The 19,210-nt window shown below is 43.5% G+C and overlaps 1 protein-coding gene across 2 annotated transcripts; it reads left to right on the top strand.

Moving 5' to 3' along the window:
- The first annotated feature begins 4,476 nt into the window (after positions 1–4,476).
- On the top strand, positions 4,477–18,543 carry LOC116372129 (zinc finger protein 239-like). 2 transcript variants are annotated; one of them, XR_004209125.1, is made up of 3 exons: positions 4,477–5,038; positions 14,516–15,990; positions 18,005–18,543. XR_004209125.1 is itself a non-coding variant. In XM_031821234.1 (2 exons), the coding sequence occupies exons 1-2, from the start codon at positions 4,705–4,707 to the stop codon at positions 15,256–15,258; spliced, it is 1,077 nt and encodes a 358-aa protein (XP_031677094.1). In that variant the 5' UTR covers positions 4,477–4,704; the 3' UTR covers positions 15,259–16,488. The 2 variants fall into 2 exon arrangements, 1 of the variants encoding a protein (XP_031677094.1); XM_031821234.1 differs by lacking the exon at positions 18,005–18,543 and having other exon boundaries at positions 14,516–16,488.
- The last annotated feature ends 667 nt before the right edge of the window (positions 18,544–19,210 follow it).

Raw genomic sequence — 19,210 nt, 5'->3', positions numbered from 1 at the left:
AACCTGCTTTTTGGAAAAATGTGCTCTGGTCTGATGACACACAAATAGAACTGTTTAGCCAAACATCGTTATGTTTGGAGGAAAAGGGGGAGGCTTGCAAGCCTAAGAACACCATCCCAACCGTGAAGCACGGGGGTGACAGCATCATGTTGTGGGGGTGCTTTGCTGCAGGAGGGACTGGTGCACTTCACAAAATAGAGGGCATCATGAGGGAGGGAAATTATGTGGGATATTTTGAAGCAACATCTCAAGACATCAGTCAGGAAGTTAAAGCTTGGTCGCAAATGGGTCTTCCAATGACCCCAAGGATACTTCCAAAGTTGTGGCAAAATGGCTTAAGGACAACAAAGTCAAGGTATTGGAGTGGCCATCACAAAGACCTGACCTCAATCCTGTCGTGTCTTTGGCTATGCCGGATTAAGTGATATGACATGCTATTCTATAAAATAATTTCTCCGTAATTACTATTACCTGATTGAGCAAATCATGTAAATGTAATTAACTAGAGAGTCGGACATCACAAAATTATATTTATAGAGCTGTTATCTTCCGAATAAACTCTTAAAGACCTAGTAATATTTTACATCAATAGCAGTCAATATCAATCGTCACCTTAATTCAGTTTCATCTGAAAGTTGTAAATTCTTAGTAAATTCTTAGTTATCTGCACGAACCCTGGCTAACAATTTGAATCAGCAATACAAAATTGGGTTTAATTATTTATTTACTAAATACCTAACTAATTACACATACACATAATCAAATCATAACTTGATTACACATTACACCATAAAGGAAAACGTCCCTAGCGGGCAGAACAGATATGACAGCTTGTAACAAAGGAAAAGGGGCTGGGTTGAGTGAAGGAGCGGGAAGACTGAGGAACAAAGGCGAAGCTGTGCTATCGTAAATACAGTATCTTATGCATTCTAACTTACCGTCCATTTGGAAAAGGAGAATGCAATAAATATTTACTCTGAGCTGCGCTTCGATAGGTTGGTGGTAGATGGAAGGCCGTGTTGCCCAACCGAGTCCTATGAAGAATGTCTCTGGTGGTCAATTGGATGCGTTGTAGTAACGTCGTTGTGTGGTAGACAGAATACTCTGTCTGTTCCTTCCTAACCTGCGTTTGTAGCTGCGGTTGCTAACTCAACGGCTAGGAGGTATCACTTCTGTAGTGAATAAGAGTTCAAATGTTGGCTTCGTTCTGTAGTTATAATCTGAACCATACTGACATTGGACCGTCGTCCTACATCCCCGGAACCGGAAGTTCTATTGTCGTAAAGGGCTTATATAGGAAGGGAGAGAAGGGTGTGTTTGAATAGTTTTATAGCCCATGTCCCTTTACAGGGTGGGCCACTGATTGAGCAGCCCTATCTTATGAAAACCCACATCTCACATTTTAGAAGCTAAAATCTAATTTCATCTCATCACAGGTCCTGGAGTGGCCTAGCCAGTCTCCAGATCTAAACCCCATAGAAAATCTTTGGAGGGAGTTGAAAGTCCGTGTTGCCCAGCAACAGCCCCAAAACATCACTGCTATAGAGGAGATCTGCATGGAGGAATGGGCCAAAATACCAGCAACAGTATGTGAAAACCTTGTGAAGACTTACAGAAAACGTTTGACCTCTGTCATTGCCAACAAAGGGTATATAACAAAGTATTGAGATAAACTTTTGTTATTGACCAAATACTTATTTTCCACCATAATTTGCAAATAAATTCATTAAAAATCCTACAATGTGATTTTATGGATTTTTTTTCTCATTTTGTCTGTCATAGTTCAAGTGTACCTATGATGAAAATTACAGGCCTCTCATCTTTTTAAGTGGGAGAACTTCAATTGTTGGCTGACTGAATACTTTTTTGTATGTTGATGATAATATGATGTACAATATTAAATTATGTTTCTATTTGAAAGAAATAAGGTATTATATTTAATATAAACTTCTTTTTTTTTTTTACAGTTTCACCAATTCATTTTAATTAACTTAATCATTATGACACACCCCTTACTATTGTCACTAATTGCACTTGTTTGTCTACATAACCTGGTTCAAGTATTCATGACATTACCCTGAGGAAGGCACAGTGATGCTGAAAACATTGGTAAATACCCATTCAATTGCTGGGAGTTTATATATATATATGGAGTGTGCGACTTTATTTTGATCGTTTGAAGTCTTGATCAATGAACACATTATACGTGGCCACGAAGGCTTGAATCTGGGACTGACGGATGTCCTAGACGTCTAGGACGGCTACCCAGGCTTACCACAACACAGTGGTAAGCCTGATCACCGACAACGATGAGACAGCCTATAGGGAGGAGGTCAGAGACCTGGCTGGGTGGTGCCAGAATAACACCCGATCCCTCAGCGTAACCAAGACTAAGGAGATGATTGTGGACTACAGGAAAAGGAGGACCGAGCACGCCCCCATTCTCATCGACGGGGCTGTACAACAAAACCTATTACCCCTCAGGAGACTAAAAAGATTTGGCATGGGTCCTCAGATCCTCAAAAGGTTCTACAGCTGCAACATCGAGAGTATGGCTGCATCACTGCCTGGTATGGCAACTGCTCGGCCTCCGACTGCAAGGCGCTACAGAGGGTAGTGCGAACGGCCCAGTAAATCAGTGGGGCAAAGCTGCCTGCCATCCAGGACTTCTACACCAGGCGGTGTCAGAGGAAGGCCAAAAAATTGTCAAATACCCCAGACACCCCAGTCATAGACTGTTCTCTCTACTACCGCATGGCAAGCGGTACCGGAGTGCCAAGTCTAGGACCAAAAGGCATCTCAACAGCTTTTACCCCCAAACCATAAGACTCCCGAACAGGTAATCAAATGGCTATAATTTCATGTCATGATCAACCGTCATAATAAACCCAGTTATGATCAACCCTGTTATCATCTCAGGGTTGATTATATCAGGGTCGATCATGACAGGGTTGATTATGACAGGGTTTATTAATGACATGGTTTATTAATGACAGGGTTGAACATGACAGGGTTTATTAATGACAGGGTTGAACATGACAGGGTTTATTAATGACAGGGTTTATTATGACGGTTGAACATGACAGGGTTTATTAATGACAGGATTTGTTATGACGGTTGACCATGACAGGGTTGATTATAACAGGGTTGATTATGACAGGGTTTATTAATGACAGGGTTTATTAATGACAGGGTTTATTAATGACAGGGTTGAACATGACAGGGTTTATTAATGACAGGGTTGAACATGACAGGGTTTATTAATGACAGGGTTTATTAATGACAGGGTTTATTAATGACAGGGTTGATTAATGACAGGGTTGATCATGACAGGGTTGATCATGACAGGGTTGATTATGACAGGGTTGATTATGACAGGGTTTATTAATGACAGGGTTTATTAATGACAGGGTTGATTATGACAGGGTTTATTAATGACAGGGTTTATTAATGACAGGGTTTATTAATGACAGGGTTGATTAATGACAGGGTTGATTAATGACAGGGTTGATCATGACAGGGTTGATTATGACAGGGTTGATTATGACAGGGTTTATTAATGACAGGGTTGAACATGACAGGGTTTATTAATGACAGGGTTGATTATGACAGGGTTTATTAATGACAGGGTTGATTATGACAGGGTTGATTATGACAGGGTTGATTATGACAGGGTTTATTAATGACAGGGTTTATTAATGACAGGGTTGAACATGACAGGGTTTATTAATGACAGGGTTGATCATGACAGGGTTGATCATGACAGGGTTTGATCATGACAGGGTTGATCATGACAGGGTTGATCATGACAGGGTTTATAAATGACAGGGTTGATCATGACAGGGTTTGATCATGACAGGGTTGAACATGACAGGGTTGATCATAACAGGGTTTATTAATGACAGGGTTGATCATGACAGGGTTTATTAATGACAGGGTTGATCATGACAGGGTTGAACATGACAGGGTTGATCATGACATGGTTGATCATGACAGGGTTTATTCATGACAAGGTTTATTCATGACAGGGTTGATCATGACAGGGTTGATCATGACAGGGTTAATCATGACAAGGTTTATTCATGACAGGGTTGATCATGACAGGGTTAATCATGACAAGGTTTATTCATGACAAGGTTTATTCATGACAGGGTTGATCATGACAGGGTTAATCATGACAAGGTTTATTCATGACAGGGTTGATCATGACAGGGTTGATCATGACAGGGTTTACTATAACAGGATTTACTATGACAGGGTTTATCATAATGTACAAATCTCTATTCAGCTTCTATATCTGCATAAAGGAAATTATTATCTGTAAGAAGTAAGAGAACTGGTTATTTAACAATTATTTGTTTACGTTGTTTTCCAGAATGTTTTTGTTCAACTGTGTTACCCACTCCAGTCAGCAGGTGGCGATGAGAGACTTTCAGGTGATGCTTCTTGCGTGACGTATAATGTAGTGGACGGGATGTTTTTTCAACAACAACAATTCATCCACCTCGGTAGCGTGCTAGCCAACATAAAACCACAACATTGAAGCTCTTTAGTCAAAGTATATTAACCTCAGTGTTTTAAACACAATGTCAGAGTAACGTTAACTAGTAAATAGGCTATTTAATTTAACATTTACGTTATTAGCTATCTGGCTATGTAACACTCGGCTAATGCTAACTAGCTTACTTTCTAACATCCTCGACCATGAGCTTACTAAGCTACTCCCCACCTGCTAAAGAAGAGGAGGTCTGTTGGACGGAGAAAGACGCCCCCGTGAAAGAGGAGGAAGAGGAGGCTGTTACAGTTAAACAAGAAGTAGAGGGCGAGGCTGTTACAGTTAAACAAGAAGTAGAGGGTGAGGCTGTTACAGTGAAAGAAGAGGAGAAAGACGTGAAAGAGGAAGAATTTACAGTGAAAGAAGAGGAAGAATCTTTAAGAGTGAAAGAGGAGGATGCAGTTTTTGGAATGGAGGAGGAGGAGGGGGAGATTACTGTCACGTTGGAGGAGGAAGGGAAGACTGGAGATTTGAATAACACGAGTAAGTACTATTTTAAAAACACTGTGTTTCTATCAGACTGTTTCTGTCCAGAGTGTTTCTATCCAGAGTGTTTCTGTCCAGAGTGTTTCTATCAGAGTTTTTCCTGACTCTGTAGTTGTTGAACTGTCTTACTAAATGTGTCGTGTTAAAGTCTGCCGACATTCGCAAAAACGCTGTCAAGCCACCCACTCTTCTGTTTCCGCCTGCATTTTCTTACACCGAGATCATTCTGAAAGTTGTTATTGCATTTTGGGGACACCAAAAATACATTCATTTTCCAATGCGAATACACAACGCTTTATGGTACCGCGTGTTTTCTGATGGGGAGACTGGGTCGGATGCTCTTTAAACATCTCGATCAGCATCATCTGCAATAAACGTTTTTCAGGGATCTTTTTTATTTCCGCTCGTGAAACACTTTACATGGTTTATATTGGTTTTAAGTATATTTATAAAATGGGTGATACCCTTTTAAAGTACCAGGGACCCTGGACATTTGTCAAGTCTTGTTCCAGACCATATGTGTACAAATAAGTGAAAACAAAAGGCTACTTTTGCGATATTAATATTATGCACCGATAGTACATTTTTGTCCCGATATCCGTTATTTTCTTTGCCCAAAAAAACTATACCTATTACCGATACTAAACATTCTAGCGGCCTTTTAAGCATTCGAATACAGTTAAATAGTTTAAACAAACACACTGACCAAAGGGTTATTTTGTTGGTATTTACGTATGTCCCCATTACCAGTAAAACATATTTAAAACCTATTTCTTTCACTTACCTGCTGTGTTGTTCATTTGTTCAGTCGTTTCATTCTCAACCAGGATTTCATCATACATCATAGAAGCAGGGAAGTTTCAGCTCAGTCGGTCCGTGGCCTCTCTTCCTTGAGTTGTCTCGCTGAAATTTTCTTTCTCTTTCAAATGACTACTGGACATGAACTTGTTCAGTTGTTGGAAGTGAAGTAGGTAGATGAATTGTGCGCTTAGTATTTTTCTGCTTTTGTTCTGTGTAGCGCTGTATTTTTCGTGGCGTGATTACGTCATCTACCTACGTTATATAGGTATGTACGTCATCTACCTACGTTATGTAGGTCATCTACCTACGTTATATAGGTATGGCACGTCATCTACCTACGTTATATAGGTATGGCACGTCATCTACCTACGTTTTATAGGTACGTAGGTCAGCTTTGACATCGGTTTTGCACATCGACGTTAAACTAGACATCAGGTCATGCCGATTTTTGGGGGATTTGCTTACCAATATATCGTGCTTCCCTAATTAATATTAAAGTTTAAGATTGAATACATTTATGTGAAAATGTGCATTTCAGAATGTAGACATACTGGACGTGTTAGAGCACATTATAAGGATCATAATGACGAGATGTTGTCTGTATCGTTCATGGATCACAGGGTCTTACAGGGTGGGCATGTTTTGGCCGAAAATGACCCACTTTCATCATGATGTTGTCAGAAAAGGGTTTGTGATACAAATGTAAAACATATTTCCGCCCCATTTTAAGTTTCTATGTGAGAATTGGCTGAAAAAAAATCGGAGATACCACACAAGTTTTTCGAACCATGATGGTGTGGAATCACCCTGTACTGCCAATCCACTTTTTCTGGGCACTGTATGAGGTCAGACCTGTAACGATGACTGCTGCTTACAGTTCTATGAAGCACAGCATCACGTTAACGGGGCTGGACAGGAACCGATACTCAAGGACCTTTCTGATGCTCTCGTTCAGGTAACCCGGGGTCCCGGTGCTCGTTCAGGTAACCCGGGGTTCCGGTGCACAGAAACTCTTTTTTTAAAAGACACTCTTTGACTACTCCATAATGTTTCATCATTAGATGCTACAGTCCTCCTTTAAGACTCCATAATGTTTAATCATTAGATGCTACAGTCCTCCTTTAAGACTCCATAATGTTTCATCATTAGATGCTACAGTCCTCCTTTAAGACTCCATAATGTTTAATCTGTAGATGCTGCAAATCAAAAATTCAAAGATGAGAATTGGTGTCATTAGACACCTGCTTTACATTTCTTACATATATTTATTCACATTGAAACATATAAACATTAATATTGAAATAATGCAATTTTATTTGGCAAATTTTTCAATCTATTGTTGAGCATAATATACTCTATGGACATATCAAAGATTCAGAGTTCTGAGAATCTCTGCTACTTTTAGAGATATGATCCATTTGGGAAGCCACCATATGATCCATTTGGGAAGCCACCATATGATCCATTTGGGAAGCCACCATATGATCCATTTGGGAAGCCACCATATGATCCATTTGGGAAGCCACCATATGATCCATTTGGGAAGCCACCATATGATCCATTTGGGAAGCCACCATATGATCCATTTGGGAAGCCACTATATGATCCATTTGGGAAGCCACCATATGATCCATTTGGGAAGCCACCATATGATCCATTTGGGAAGCCACCATATGATCCATTTGGGAAGCCACCATATGATCCATTTGGGAAGCCACCATATGATCCATTTGGGAAGCCACCATATGATCCATTTGGGAAGCCACCATATGATCCATTTGGGAAGCCACCATATGATCCATTTGGGAAGCCACCATATGATCCATTTGGGAAGCCACCATATGATCCATTTGGGAAGCCACCATATGATCCATTTGGGAAGCCACCATATGATCCAATTGGGAAACCACCATATGATCCATTTGGGAAGCCACCATATGATCCATTTGGGAAGCCACCATATGATCCATTTGGGAAGCCACCATGTGATCCATTTGGGAAGCCACCATGTGATCCATTTGGGAAGCCACCATGTGATCCATTTGGGAAGCCACCATATGATCCATTTGGGAAGCCACCATGTGATCCATTTGGGAAGCCACCATGTGATCCATTTGGGAAGCCACTATATGATCCATTTGGGAAGCCACCATATGATCCATTTGGGAAGCCACCATATGATCCATTTGGGAAGCCACCATATGATCCATTTGGGAAGCCACAATGAACTTCCGGCGCCGACAGAGATGGCCGCCTCGCTTCGCGTTCCTAGGAAACTATGCAGTTTTTTGTTTTTTTACGTGTTATTTCTTACACTAGTACCCCAGGTCATCTTAGGTTTCATCACATACAGCCGAGAAGAACTACTGAATATAAGATCAGCGTCAACTCACCACCAGTACGACCAAGAATATGTTTTTCGCGATGCGGATCCTGTGTTCTGCCTTACAACCAGCGCCACGGGATGGTTCCCATGCAGCGACCCCAAAAAACGACTCAGAAAAAGAGGGAAACTAAGCGGTCTTCTGGTCAGACTCCGGAGACGGGCACATCGTGCACCACTCCCTAGCATTCTTCTTGCCAATGTCCAGTCTCTTGACAACAAGGTTGATGAAATCCGAGCAAGGGTAGCATTCCAGAGGGACATCAGAGACTGTAACGTTCTCTGTTTCACGGAAACGTGGCTCACTGGTGAGACGCAATCCGAAGCGGTGCAGCCAGCGGGTTTCTCCACGCATCGCGCGGACAGAAACGAACATCTTTCTGGTAAGAAGAGGGGCGGGGGCGTATGCCTTATGGCCAACGTGACATGGTGTGATGAAAGAAACATACAGGAACTCAAATCCTTCTGTTCACCTGATTTAGAATTCCTCACAATCAAATGTAGACCGCATTATCTACCAAGAGAATTCTCTTCGATTATAATCACAGCCGTATATATCCCCCCCCAAGCAGACACATCGATGGCTCTGAACGAACTTTATTTAACTCTCTGCAAACTGGAAACGATTTATCCGGAGGCTGCATTCATTGTAGCTGGGGATTTTAACAAGGCTAATCTGAAAACAAGACTCCCTAAATTTTATCAGCATATCGATTGCGCAACCAGGGGTGGAAAGACCCTGGATCATTGTTACTCTAACTTCCGCGACGCATATAAGGCCCTGCCCCGCCCCCCTTTCGGAAAAGCTGACCACGACTCCATTTTATTGATCCCTGCCTACAGACAGAAACTAAAACAAGAAGCTCCCACGCTGAGGTCTGTCCAACGCTGGTCCGACCAAGCTGACTCCACAATCCAAGACTGCTTCCATCACGTGGACTGGGAGATGTTTCGTATTGCGTCAGCCAACAACATTGACGAATACGCTGATTCGGTGTGCGAGTTCATTAGAACGTGCGTTGAAGATGTCGTTCCCATAGCAACGATTAAAACATTCCCCAACCAGAAACCGTGGATTGATGGCAGCATTCGTGTGGAACTGAAGGCGCGAACCACTGCTTTTAATCAGGGCAAGGTGTCTGGTAACATGACTGAATACAAACAGTGCAGCTATTCCCTCCGCAAGGCTATCAAACAAGCTAAGCGCCAGTACAGAGACAAAGTAGAATCTCAATTCAACGGCTCAGACACAAGAGGCATGTGGCAGGGTCTACAGTCAATCACGGACTACAGGAAGAAACCCAGCCCAGTCACGGACCAGGATGTCTTGCTCCCAGGCAGACTAAACAACTTCTTTGCCCGCTTTGAGGACAATACAGTGCCACTGACACGGCCTGCAACGAAAACATGCGGTCTCTCCTTCACTGCAGCCGAAGTGAGTAAGACATTTAAACGTGTTAACCCTCGCAAGGCTGCAGGCCCAGACGGCATCCCCAGCCGCGCCCTCAGAGCATGCGCAGACCAGCTGGCCGGTGTGTTTACACATGCTGTTCCCACATGCTTCAAGAGGGCCACCATTGTTCCTGTTCCCAAGAAAGCTAAGGTAACTGAGCTAAACGACTACCGCCCCGTAGCACTCACATCCGTCATCATGAAGTGCTTTGAGAGACTAGTCAAGGACCATATCACCTCCACCCTACCTGACACCCTTGACCCACTCCAATTTGCTTACCGCCCAAATAGGTCCACAGATGATGCAATCTCAACCACACTGCACACTGCCCTAACCCATCTGGACAAGAGGAATACCTATGTGAGAATGCTGTTCATCGACTACAGCTCGGCATTCAACACCATAGTACCCTCCAAGCTCGTCATCAAGCTCGAGACCCTGGGTCTCGACCCCGCCCTGTGCAACTGGGTACTGGACTTCCTGACGGGCCGCCCCCAGGTGGTGAGGGTAGGCAACAACATCTCCTCCCCGCTGATCCTCAACACTGGGTCCCCACAAGGGTGCGTTCTGAGCCCTCTCCTGTACTCCCTGTTCACCCACGACTGCGTGGCCACGCACGCCTCCAACTCAATCATCAAGTTTGCGGACGACACAACAGTGGTAGGCTTGATTACCAACAACGACGAGACGGCCTACAGGGAGGAGGTGAGGGCCCTCGGAGTGTGGTGTCAGGAAAATAACCTCACACTCAACGTCAACAAAACTAAGGAGATGATTGTGGACTTCAGGAAACAGCAGAGGGAACACCCCCCCATCCACATCGATGGAACAGTAGTGGAGAGGGTAGCACGTTTTAAGTTCCTCGGCATACACATCACAGACAAACTGAATTGGTCCACTCACACAGACAGCATCGTGAAGAAGGCGCAGCAGCGCCTCTTCAACCTCAGGAGGCTGAAGAAATTCGGCTTGTCACCAAAAGCACTCACAAACTTCTACAGATGCACAATCGAGAGCATCCTGGCGGGCTGTATCACCGCCTGGTATGGCAACTGCACCGCCCTCAACCGTAAGGCTCTCCAGAGGGTAGTGAGGTCTGCACAACGCATCACCGGGGGCAAACTACCTGCCCTCCAGGACACCTACACCACCCGATGCTACAGGAAGGCCATAAAGATCATAAAGATCATCAAGGACATCAACCACCCGAGCCACTGCCTGTTCACCCCGCTGTCATCCAGAAGGCGAGGTCAGTACAGGTGCATCAAAGCTGGGACCGAGAGACTGAAAAACAGCTTCTATCTCAAGGCCATCAGACTGTTAAACAGCCACCACTAACATTGAGTGGCTACTGCCAACACACTGTCAATGCCACTGACTCTACTCCAGCCACTTTAATCATGGGAATTGATGGGAAATGATGTAAATATATCACTAGCCACTTTAAACAATGCTACCTTATATAATGTTACTTACCCTACATTATTCATCTCATATGCATACGTAGATACTGTACTCTATATCATCGACTGCATCCTTATGTAATACATGTATCACTAGCCACTTTAACTATGCCACTTGGTTTACATACTCATCTCATATGTATATACTGTACTCGATATCATCTACTGTATCTTGCCTATGCTGCTCTGTACCATCACTCATTCATATATCCTATGTACATATTCTTTATCCCCTTACACTGTGTATAAGACAGTAGTTTTTTTTGGAATTGTTAGTTAGATTACTTGTTCGTTATTACTGCATTGTCGGAACTAGAAGCACAAGCATTTCGCTACACTCGCATTAACATCTGCTAACCATGTGTATGTGACAAATAAATTTGATTTGATTTTGATTTGATTTGATCCATTTGGGAAGCCACCATATGATCCATTTGGGAAGCCGTACCAACATAATGAATGTAAAACATGTATTTAAAAAGCTTGCCCTCTGCAGGTCAAAGAAGGGCTGTGATTGGTTACATTTCCTACTATGCCAATTGGTCCATCACATTAAAAAGCTTGCCCTCTGCAGGTCAAAGAAGGGCTGTGATTGGTTACATTTCCTACTATGCCAATTGGTCCATCACATTAAAAAGCTTGCCCTCTGCAGGTCAAAGAAGGGCTGTGATTGGTTACATTTCCTACTATGCCAATTGGTCCATCACATTAAAAAGCTTGCCCTCTGCAGGTCAAAGAAGGGCTGTGATTGGTTACATTTCCTACTATGTCAATTGGTCCATCACATTAAAACTAGTAGAGATCCTATTCTGAAACTCTGTCTAAAATGGTCCATCACATTCAAACTAGTAGAGATCCTACTCTGAAACTCTGTCTAAAATGGTCCATCACATTCAAACTAGTAGAGATCCTACTCTGAAACTCTGTCTAAAATGGTCCATCACATTAAAACTAGTAGAGATCCTACTCTGAAACTCTGTCTAAAATGGTCCATCACATTCAAACTAGTAGAGAACCTACTCTGAAACTCTGTCTAAAATGGTCCATCACATTCAAACTAGTAGAGATCCTACTCTGAAACTCTGATGCTCAACCCACCACCACCAATGTTGTTAAAATCTCTGTCTGATAAATGGTATGAGTGTGGAAGTGTTTAGTCTCTGTCTGATGAATGGTATGAGTGTGGAAGTGTTTGGTCTCTGTCTGATGAATGGTATGAGTGTGGAAGTGTTTAGTCTCTGTCTGATAAATTGTATGTGTGGAAGTGTTTTGACTCTGTCTGATAAATTGTATGAGTGTGGAAGTGTTTTGAGGATACAATATACAGGTAACTGCCAAATAAAGGAGACGCTTGAGTCAATGAGGGAAACAAAGTAGACTGAACTAAAATATAAACGCAACATGTAGTATAGTGTTGTTCCCATGTTTCATGAGCTGAAATAAAAAGACCCAGAAATGTGCATTCCTCTGTATTCCTGTATTTCTCTCAAATTGTGTGCACAAATTTGTAGTTATGACTCTTTATGTTGGGGTTTCCTTTACTTGGGCATTTATGACTCTTTATGTTGGGGATTCCTTTATTTTGGTTAGTTATGACTCTTTATGTTGGGGATTCCTTTATTTTGGTAGTTATGACTCTTTATGTTGGGGTTTCCTTTACTTGGGCATTTATGACTCTTTATGTTGGGGATTCCTTTATTTTGGTAGTTATGACTCTTTATGTTGGGGATTCCTTTATTTGGGCAGTTACCTGTAGCCATTATTATTAATTTCTTTACCAATGGATCATTTATACTTAAAAAAAACACACACATTTTTTTTTTACCTCCTTTTTCTCCCCGGACACAGCCCGGGATCGAACCTGGCTCTGTAGTGATGCCTCAAGCACTGCAGTGCCTTAGACCGCTGTGCAAACTCGGGAGGCCCCACGGATCATTTTGGACCTGAATACATGTCAACAATCCTTCCCCTCAAAGGAGACTTCTTCTATGGATGTTAAAATCCCCCGTTACGGACATTCTACTCAAGTTTTACATTGAATATGTTGTTATTAATGTAGGAATTGTTAAAGGGCTACTGTGTGATTCTGGCCATTTGTACAGAGTCCGATTAAACACTAGAATGTCACAGTCTGTAAGATGTGTTTACCACCAACAAAACATTAATAACAATGGATCAAATTCAGCCTATGACATTAATTGAAATACTGTAGTCCACAATATCTATTATTATAGAGCTCTGCTCAGCCTGTAGCCATGACATTATCTATTATTATAGAGCTCTGTTCAGCCTAAAAACATGACATGATCTATTATTATAGAGCTCTGCTCAGCCTAAAGACGTGACATTATCTATTATTATAGAGCTCTGCTCAGCCTGTAACTATGACATTATTATTATAGAGCTCTGCTCAGCCTAAAAACATGATCTATTATTATAGAGCTCTGCTCAGCCTGTAAACATGACATTATCTATTATTATAGAGCTCTGTTCAGCCTAAAAACATGACATGATCTATTATTATAGAGCTCTGCTCAGCTTGGAGACATGACATTATCTATTATTATAGAGCTCTGCTCAGCCTGTAAACATGACATTATCTATTATTATAGAGCTCTGTTCAGCCTAAAAACATGACATGATCTATTATTATAGAGCTCTGCTCAGCCTAAAGACGTGACATTATCTATTATTATAGAGCTCTGCTCAGCCTGTAACTATGACATTATTATTATAGAGCTCTGCTCAGCCTAAAAACATGATCTATTATTATAGAGCTCTGCTCAGCCTGTAAACATGACATTATCTATTATTATAGAGCTCTGTTCAGCCTAAAAACATGACATGATCTATTATTATAGAGCTCTGCTCAGCCTGTAAACATGACATGATCTATTATTATAGAGCTCTGCTCAGCCTAAAAAAACATGATCTATTATTATAGAGCTCTGCTCAGCCTGTAAACATGACATTATATATTATTATAGAGCTCTGCTCAGCCTGTAACTATGACATTATCTATTATTAAAGAGCTCTGCTCAGCCTGTAACTATGACATTATCTATTATTATAGAGCTATGCTCAGCCTGTAACTATGACATTATCTATTATTATAGAGCTATGCTCAGCCTGTAACTATGACATTATCTATTATTATAGAGCTATGCTCAGCCTGTAACTATGACATTATCTATTATTATAGAGCTCTGCTCGGCCTGTAAACACAACATTCCATGAGAGCAAGATTCTAGTTGGAACTCTACATCTTTTATTTTAAATTATTGAGGGATCTGATTTAGATTTAACCTCCTAGCAAGAGAGTTGTGGAGGTTTCATTCAGTTCTCTATTTAAATAAACACTCTGTCTTTGGCAGGAGAAAGACCAGACTCAGAGGAACCAGAGACGTCCAAACCGGCAAAACAACACAACTGCTCCCACTGTGGAAAGGGTTTTAACCATGTAAGGGACCTGAAACGACATGAGAGAATACACACAGGGGAGAAGCCTTTCCAATGCTCCCAGTGTGGAAAAAGTTTTTCCTTGTTAGCGAGCCTGAAACGACATGAGAGGACACACACAGGAGAGAAGCCTCATCACTGCTCCCAATGTGGAAAGAGTTTTACCCAGTTAGGACACCTGAAAGTGCACGAGAGGATACACACAGGGGAGAAGCCCTACCACTGCTCCCAATGTGGAAAGAGTTTTAACCGGAAAGAATCCCTGAAAGAGCATGAAAGAATACACACAGTGCAGAAGCAAGAGAAACCGTACCACTGCTCCCACTGTGTAAAGGGTTTTAACCAGTTAGGGGACCTGAAAATGCATGAGAGAATACACACATGCGATAAATCTTTCCAATGCTTCCAGTGTGGAAAGAGTTTTTCCGCATCAGGGTGCCTGAAAAGACATGAGAGAACACACACAGGGGGAAAACCTCATCACTGCTCCCAGTGTGGAAAGAGTTTTAACCGGAACGAACACCTGAAAGAGCATGAGAGAATACACACAGGAGACAAGCCCTACCACTGCTCCCAATGTAAAAAGAGTTTTGCCTGGTTAGGACACATGAGAAGACATGAGAGAACACACACAGGAGATAAGGATGTAGGCTGCTGAACAGTGGGACATGGGACAGATAAAGGCTGCTGAACAGTGGGACATAGGACAGATGTAGGCTGAACAGTGGGACATAGGACAGATGTAGGCTGAACAGTGGGACATAGGACAGATGTAGACTGAACAGTAGGACATAGGACAGATGGAGGCTGAACAGTGGGTCAGGACAGATGTAGGCTGAACAGTAGGTCATAGGACAGATGTAGGCTGAACAGTGGGACAGATGTAGACTGCACAGTAGGACAGATGTAGGCTGAACAGTAGGACATAGGACAGATGGAGGCTGAACAGTAGGACATAGGACAGATGTAGGCTGAACAGTAGGACAGATATAGGCTGAACAGTGGGACAGATGTAGACTGAACAGTAGGTCATAGGACAGATGTAGTCTGAACAGTAGGTCATAGGACAGATGTAGGCTGAACAGTGGGTCATAGGACAGATGTAGACTGAACAGTAGGACAGATATAGGCTGAACAGTGGGTCATAGGACAGATATAGGCTGAACAGTGGGTCATAGGACAGATATAGGCTGAACAGGAGGACAGATGTAGGCTGAACAATGGAACATAGGACAGATGTAGGCTGAACAGTGGGACATAGGACAGATGTAGGCTGAACAGTAGGACAGATGTAGGCTGAACAGTGGGACATAGGACAGATGTAGGCTGAACAGTGGGTAATAGGACATATGTAAGCTGAACAGTGGGACAGATGTAGACTGAACAGTGGGTCATAGGACAGATGTAGTCTGAACAGTAGGTCATAGGACAGATGTAGGCTGAACAGTGGGTCATAGGACAGATGTAGACTGAACAGTAGGACAGATATAGGCTGAACAGTGGGTCATAGGACAGATATAGGCTGAACAGTGGGTCATAGGACAGATATAGGCTGAACAGGAGGACAGATGTAGGCTGAACAGTGGAACATAGGACAGATGTAGGCTGAACAGTGGGACATAGGACAGATGTAGGCTGAACAGTAGGACAGATGTAGGCTGAACAGTGGGACATAGGACAGATTTAGGCTGAACAGTAGGACATAGGACAGATATAGGCTGAACAGTGGGTCATAGGACAGATGTAGGCTGGACAGTGGAACATAGGACAGATGTGGGCTGAACAGTAGGACAGATGTAGGCTGAACAGTGGGACAGATGTAGGCTGAACAGTGGGACATAGGACAGATATAGGCTGAACAGTAGGACATAGGACAGATATAGGCTGAACAGTGGGACATAGGACAGATATAGGCTGAACAGTGGGACATAGGACAGATGTAGGCTGAACAGTGGGACAGATGTAGACTGAACAGTGGGACAGATGTAGGCTGAACAGTAGGACATTGGACAGATATAGGCTGAACAGTGGGACATAGGACAGATGTAGGCTGAACAGTGGGACATGGGACATATGTAGGCTGAACAGTAGGACAGATGAAGGCTGAACAGTGGGACATAGGACAGATGTAGGCTGCTGAACAGTGGGACATGGGACAGATGTAGGCTGAACAGTGGGACAGAGGACAGATGTAGGCTGAACAGTGGTACATGGGACAGATATAGGCTGAACAGTGGGACATAGGACAGATGTAGGCTGCTGAACAGTGGGACATAGGACAGATGTAGGCTGAACAGTGTGACAGAGGACAGATGTAGGCTGAACAGTGGGACAGAGGACAGATGTAGGCTGAACAGTGGGACATGGGACAGATATAGGCTGAACAGTGGGACATAGGACAGATGTAGGCTGAACAGTGGGACATAGGACAGATGTAGGCTGAAAAGTGGGACAGATGTAGGCTGAACAGTAGGACATAGGACAGATGTAGGCTGAACAGTAGGACAGATGTAGGCTGAACAGTGGGACATAGGACAGATTTAGGCTGAACAGTAGGACATAGGACAGATATAGGCTGAACAGTGGGTCATAGGACAGATGTAGGCTGAACAGTGGGACATAGGACAGATGTAGGCTGCTGAACAGTGGGACATGGGACAGATGTAGTCTGAACAGTGGGACACGAGAACAGATGTGGGCTGAACAGTAGGACAGATGTAGGCTGAACAGTGGGACAGATGTAGGCTGAACAGTGGGACATAGGACAGATATAGGCTGAACAGTAGGACATAGGACAGATATAGGCTGAACAGTGGGACATAAGACAGATGTAGGCTGAACAGTAGGACAGATGTAGACTGAACAGTGGGACAGATGTAGGCTGAACAGTAGGACATAGGACAGATATAGGCTGAACAGTGGGACATAGGACAGATGTAGGCTGAACAGTGGGACATGGGACAGATGTAGGCTGAACAGTAGGACAGATGAAGGCTGAACAGTGGGACATAGGACAGATGTAGGCTGCTGAACAGTGGGACATGGGACAGATGTAGGCTGCTGAACAGTGGGACATGGGACAGATGTAGGCTGAACAGTGGGACAGAGGACAGATGTAGGCTGAACAGTGGTACATGGGACAGATATAGGCTGAACAGTGGGACATAGGACAGATGTAGGCTGCTGAACAGTGGGACATAGGACAGATGTAGGCTGAACAGTGTGACAGAGGACAGATGTAGGCTGAACAGTGGGACAGAGGACAGATGTAGGCTGAACAGTGGGACATGGGACAGATATAGGCTGAACAGTGGGACATAGGACAGATGTAGGCTGAACAGTGGGACATAGGACAGATGTAGGCTGAACAGTGGGACAGATGTAGGCCGAACAGTAGGACATAGGACAGATGTAGGCTGAACAGTAGGACAGATGAAGGCTGAACAGTAGGTCATAGGACAGATATAGACTGAACAGTGGGACATAGGACAGATGTAGGCTGAACAGTAGGACATAGGACAGATGTAGGCTGAACAGTGGGACATAGGACAGATGTAGGCTGCTGAACAGTGGGACATGACACAGATGTAGTCTGAACAGTGGGACACGAGGACAGATGTAGCCTGAACAGTGGGACATGGGACAGATATAGGCTGAACCGTGGGACATAGGACAGATGTAGGCTGAACAGTGGGACAGAGGACAGATGTAGGCTGAACAGTGGGACATGGGACAGATATAGGCTGAACAGTAGGACATAGGACAGATATAGGCTGAACAGTGGGTCATAGGACAGATGTAGGCTGAACAGTGGAACATAGGACAGATGTGGGCTGAACAGTAGGACAGATGTAGGCTGAACAGTGGGACAGATGTAGGCTGAACAGTGGGACATAGGACAGATATAGGCTGAACAGTAGGACATAGGACAGATATAGGCTGAACAGTGGGACATAGGACAGATATAGGCTGAACAGTGGGACATAGGACAGATGTAGGCTGAACAGTGGGACAGATGTAGGCTGAACAGTAGGACATAGGACAGATATAGGCTGAACAGTGGGACATAGGACAGATGTAGGCTGAACAGTGGGACATGGGACAGATGTAGGCTGAACAGTAGGACAGATGAAGGCTGAACAGTGGGACATAGGACAGATGTAGGCTGCTGAACAGTGGGACATGGGACAGATGTAGGCTGAACAGTGGGACAGAGGACAGATGTAGGCTGAACAGTGGTACATGGGACAGATATAGGCTGAACAGTGGGACATAGGACAGATGTAGGCTGCTGAACAGTGGGACATAGGACAGATGTAGGCTGAACAGTGTGACAGAGGACAGATGTAGGCTGAACAGTGGGACAGAGGTCAGATGTAGGCTGAACAGTGGGACATGGGACAGATATAGGCTGAACAGTGGGACATAGGACAGATGTAGGCTGAACAGTGGGACATAGGACAGATGTAGGCTGAAAAGTGGGACAGATGTAGGCTGAACAGTAGGACATAGGACAGATGTAGGCTGAACAGTAGGACAGATGTAGGCTGAACAGTGGGACATAGGACAGATTTAGGCTGAACAGTAGGACATAGGACAGATATAGGCTG

This window comes from Oncorhynchus kisutch, unplaced genomic scaffold (genome assembly GCF_002021735.2).
Source record: "Oncorhynchus kisutch isolate 150728-3 unplaced genomic scaffold, Okis_V2 scaffold3931, whole genome shotgun sequence".
Taxonomy (NCBI): Eukaryota; Metazoa; Chordata; class Actinopteri; order Salmoniformes; family Salmonidae; genus Oncorhynchus; species Oncorhynchus kisutch.
The sequence above is the reverse complement of the archived record's forward strand: the minus strand, read 5'-3'. Positions and strand labels throughout refer to the sequence as shown.

Excerpts from the sequence above, each read along its gene's own strand:
- LOC116372129 (XM_031821234.1), top strand. The coding sequence starts at position 4,705 with ATGAGCTTACTAAGCTACTCCCCACCTGCTAAAGAAGAGGAGGTCTGT. Across the intron at positions 5,039-14,515 it reads TGGAGATTTGAATAACACGA|GAGAAAGACCAGACTCAGAG; the intron begins GTAAGTACTATT and ends TGTCTTTGGCAG.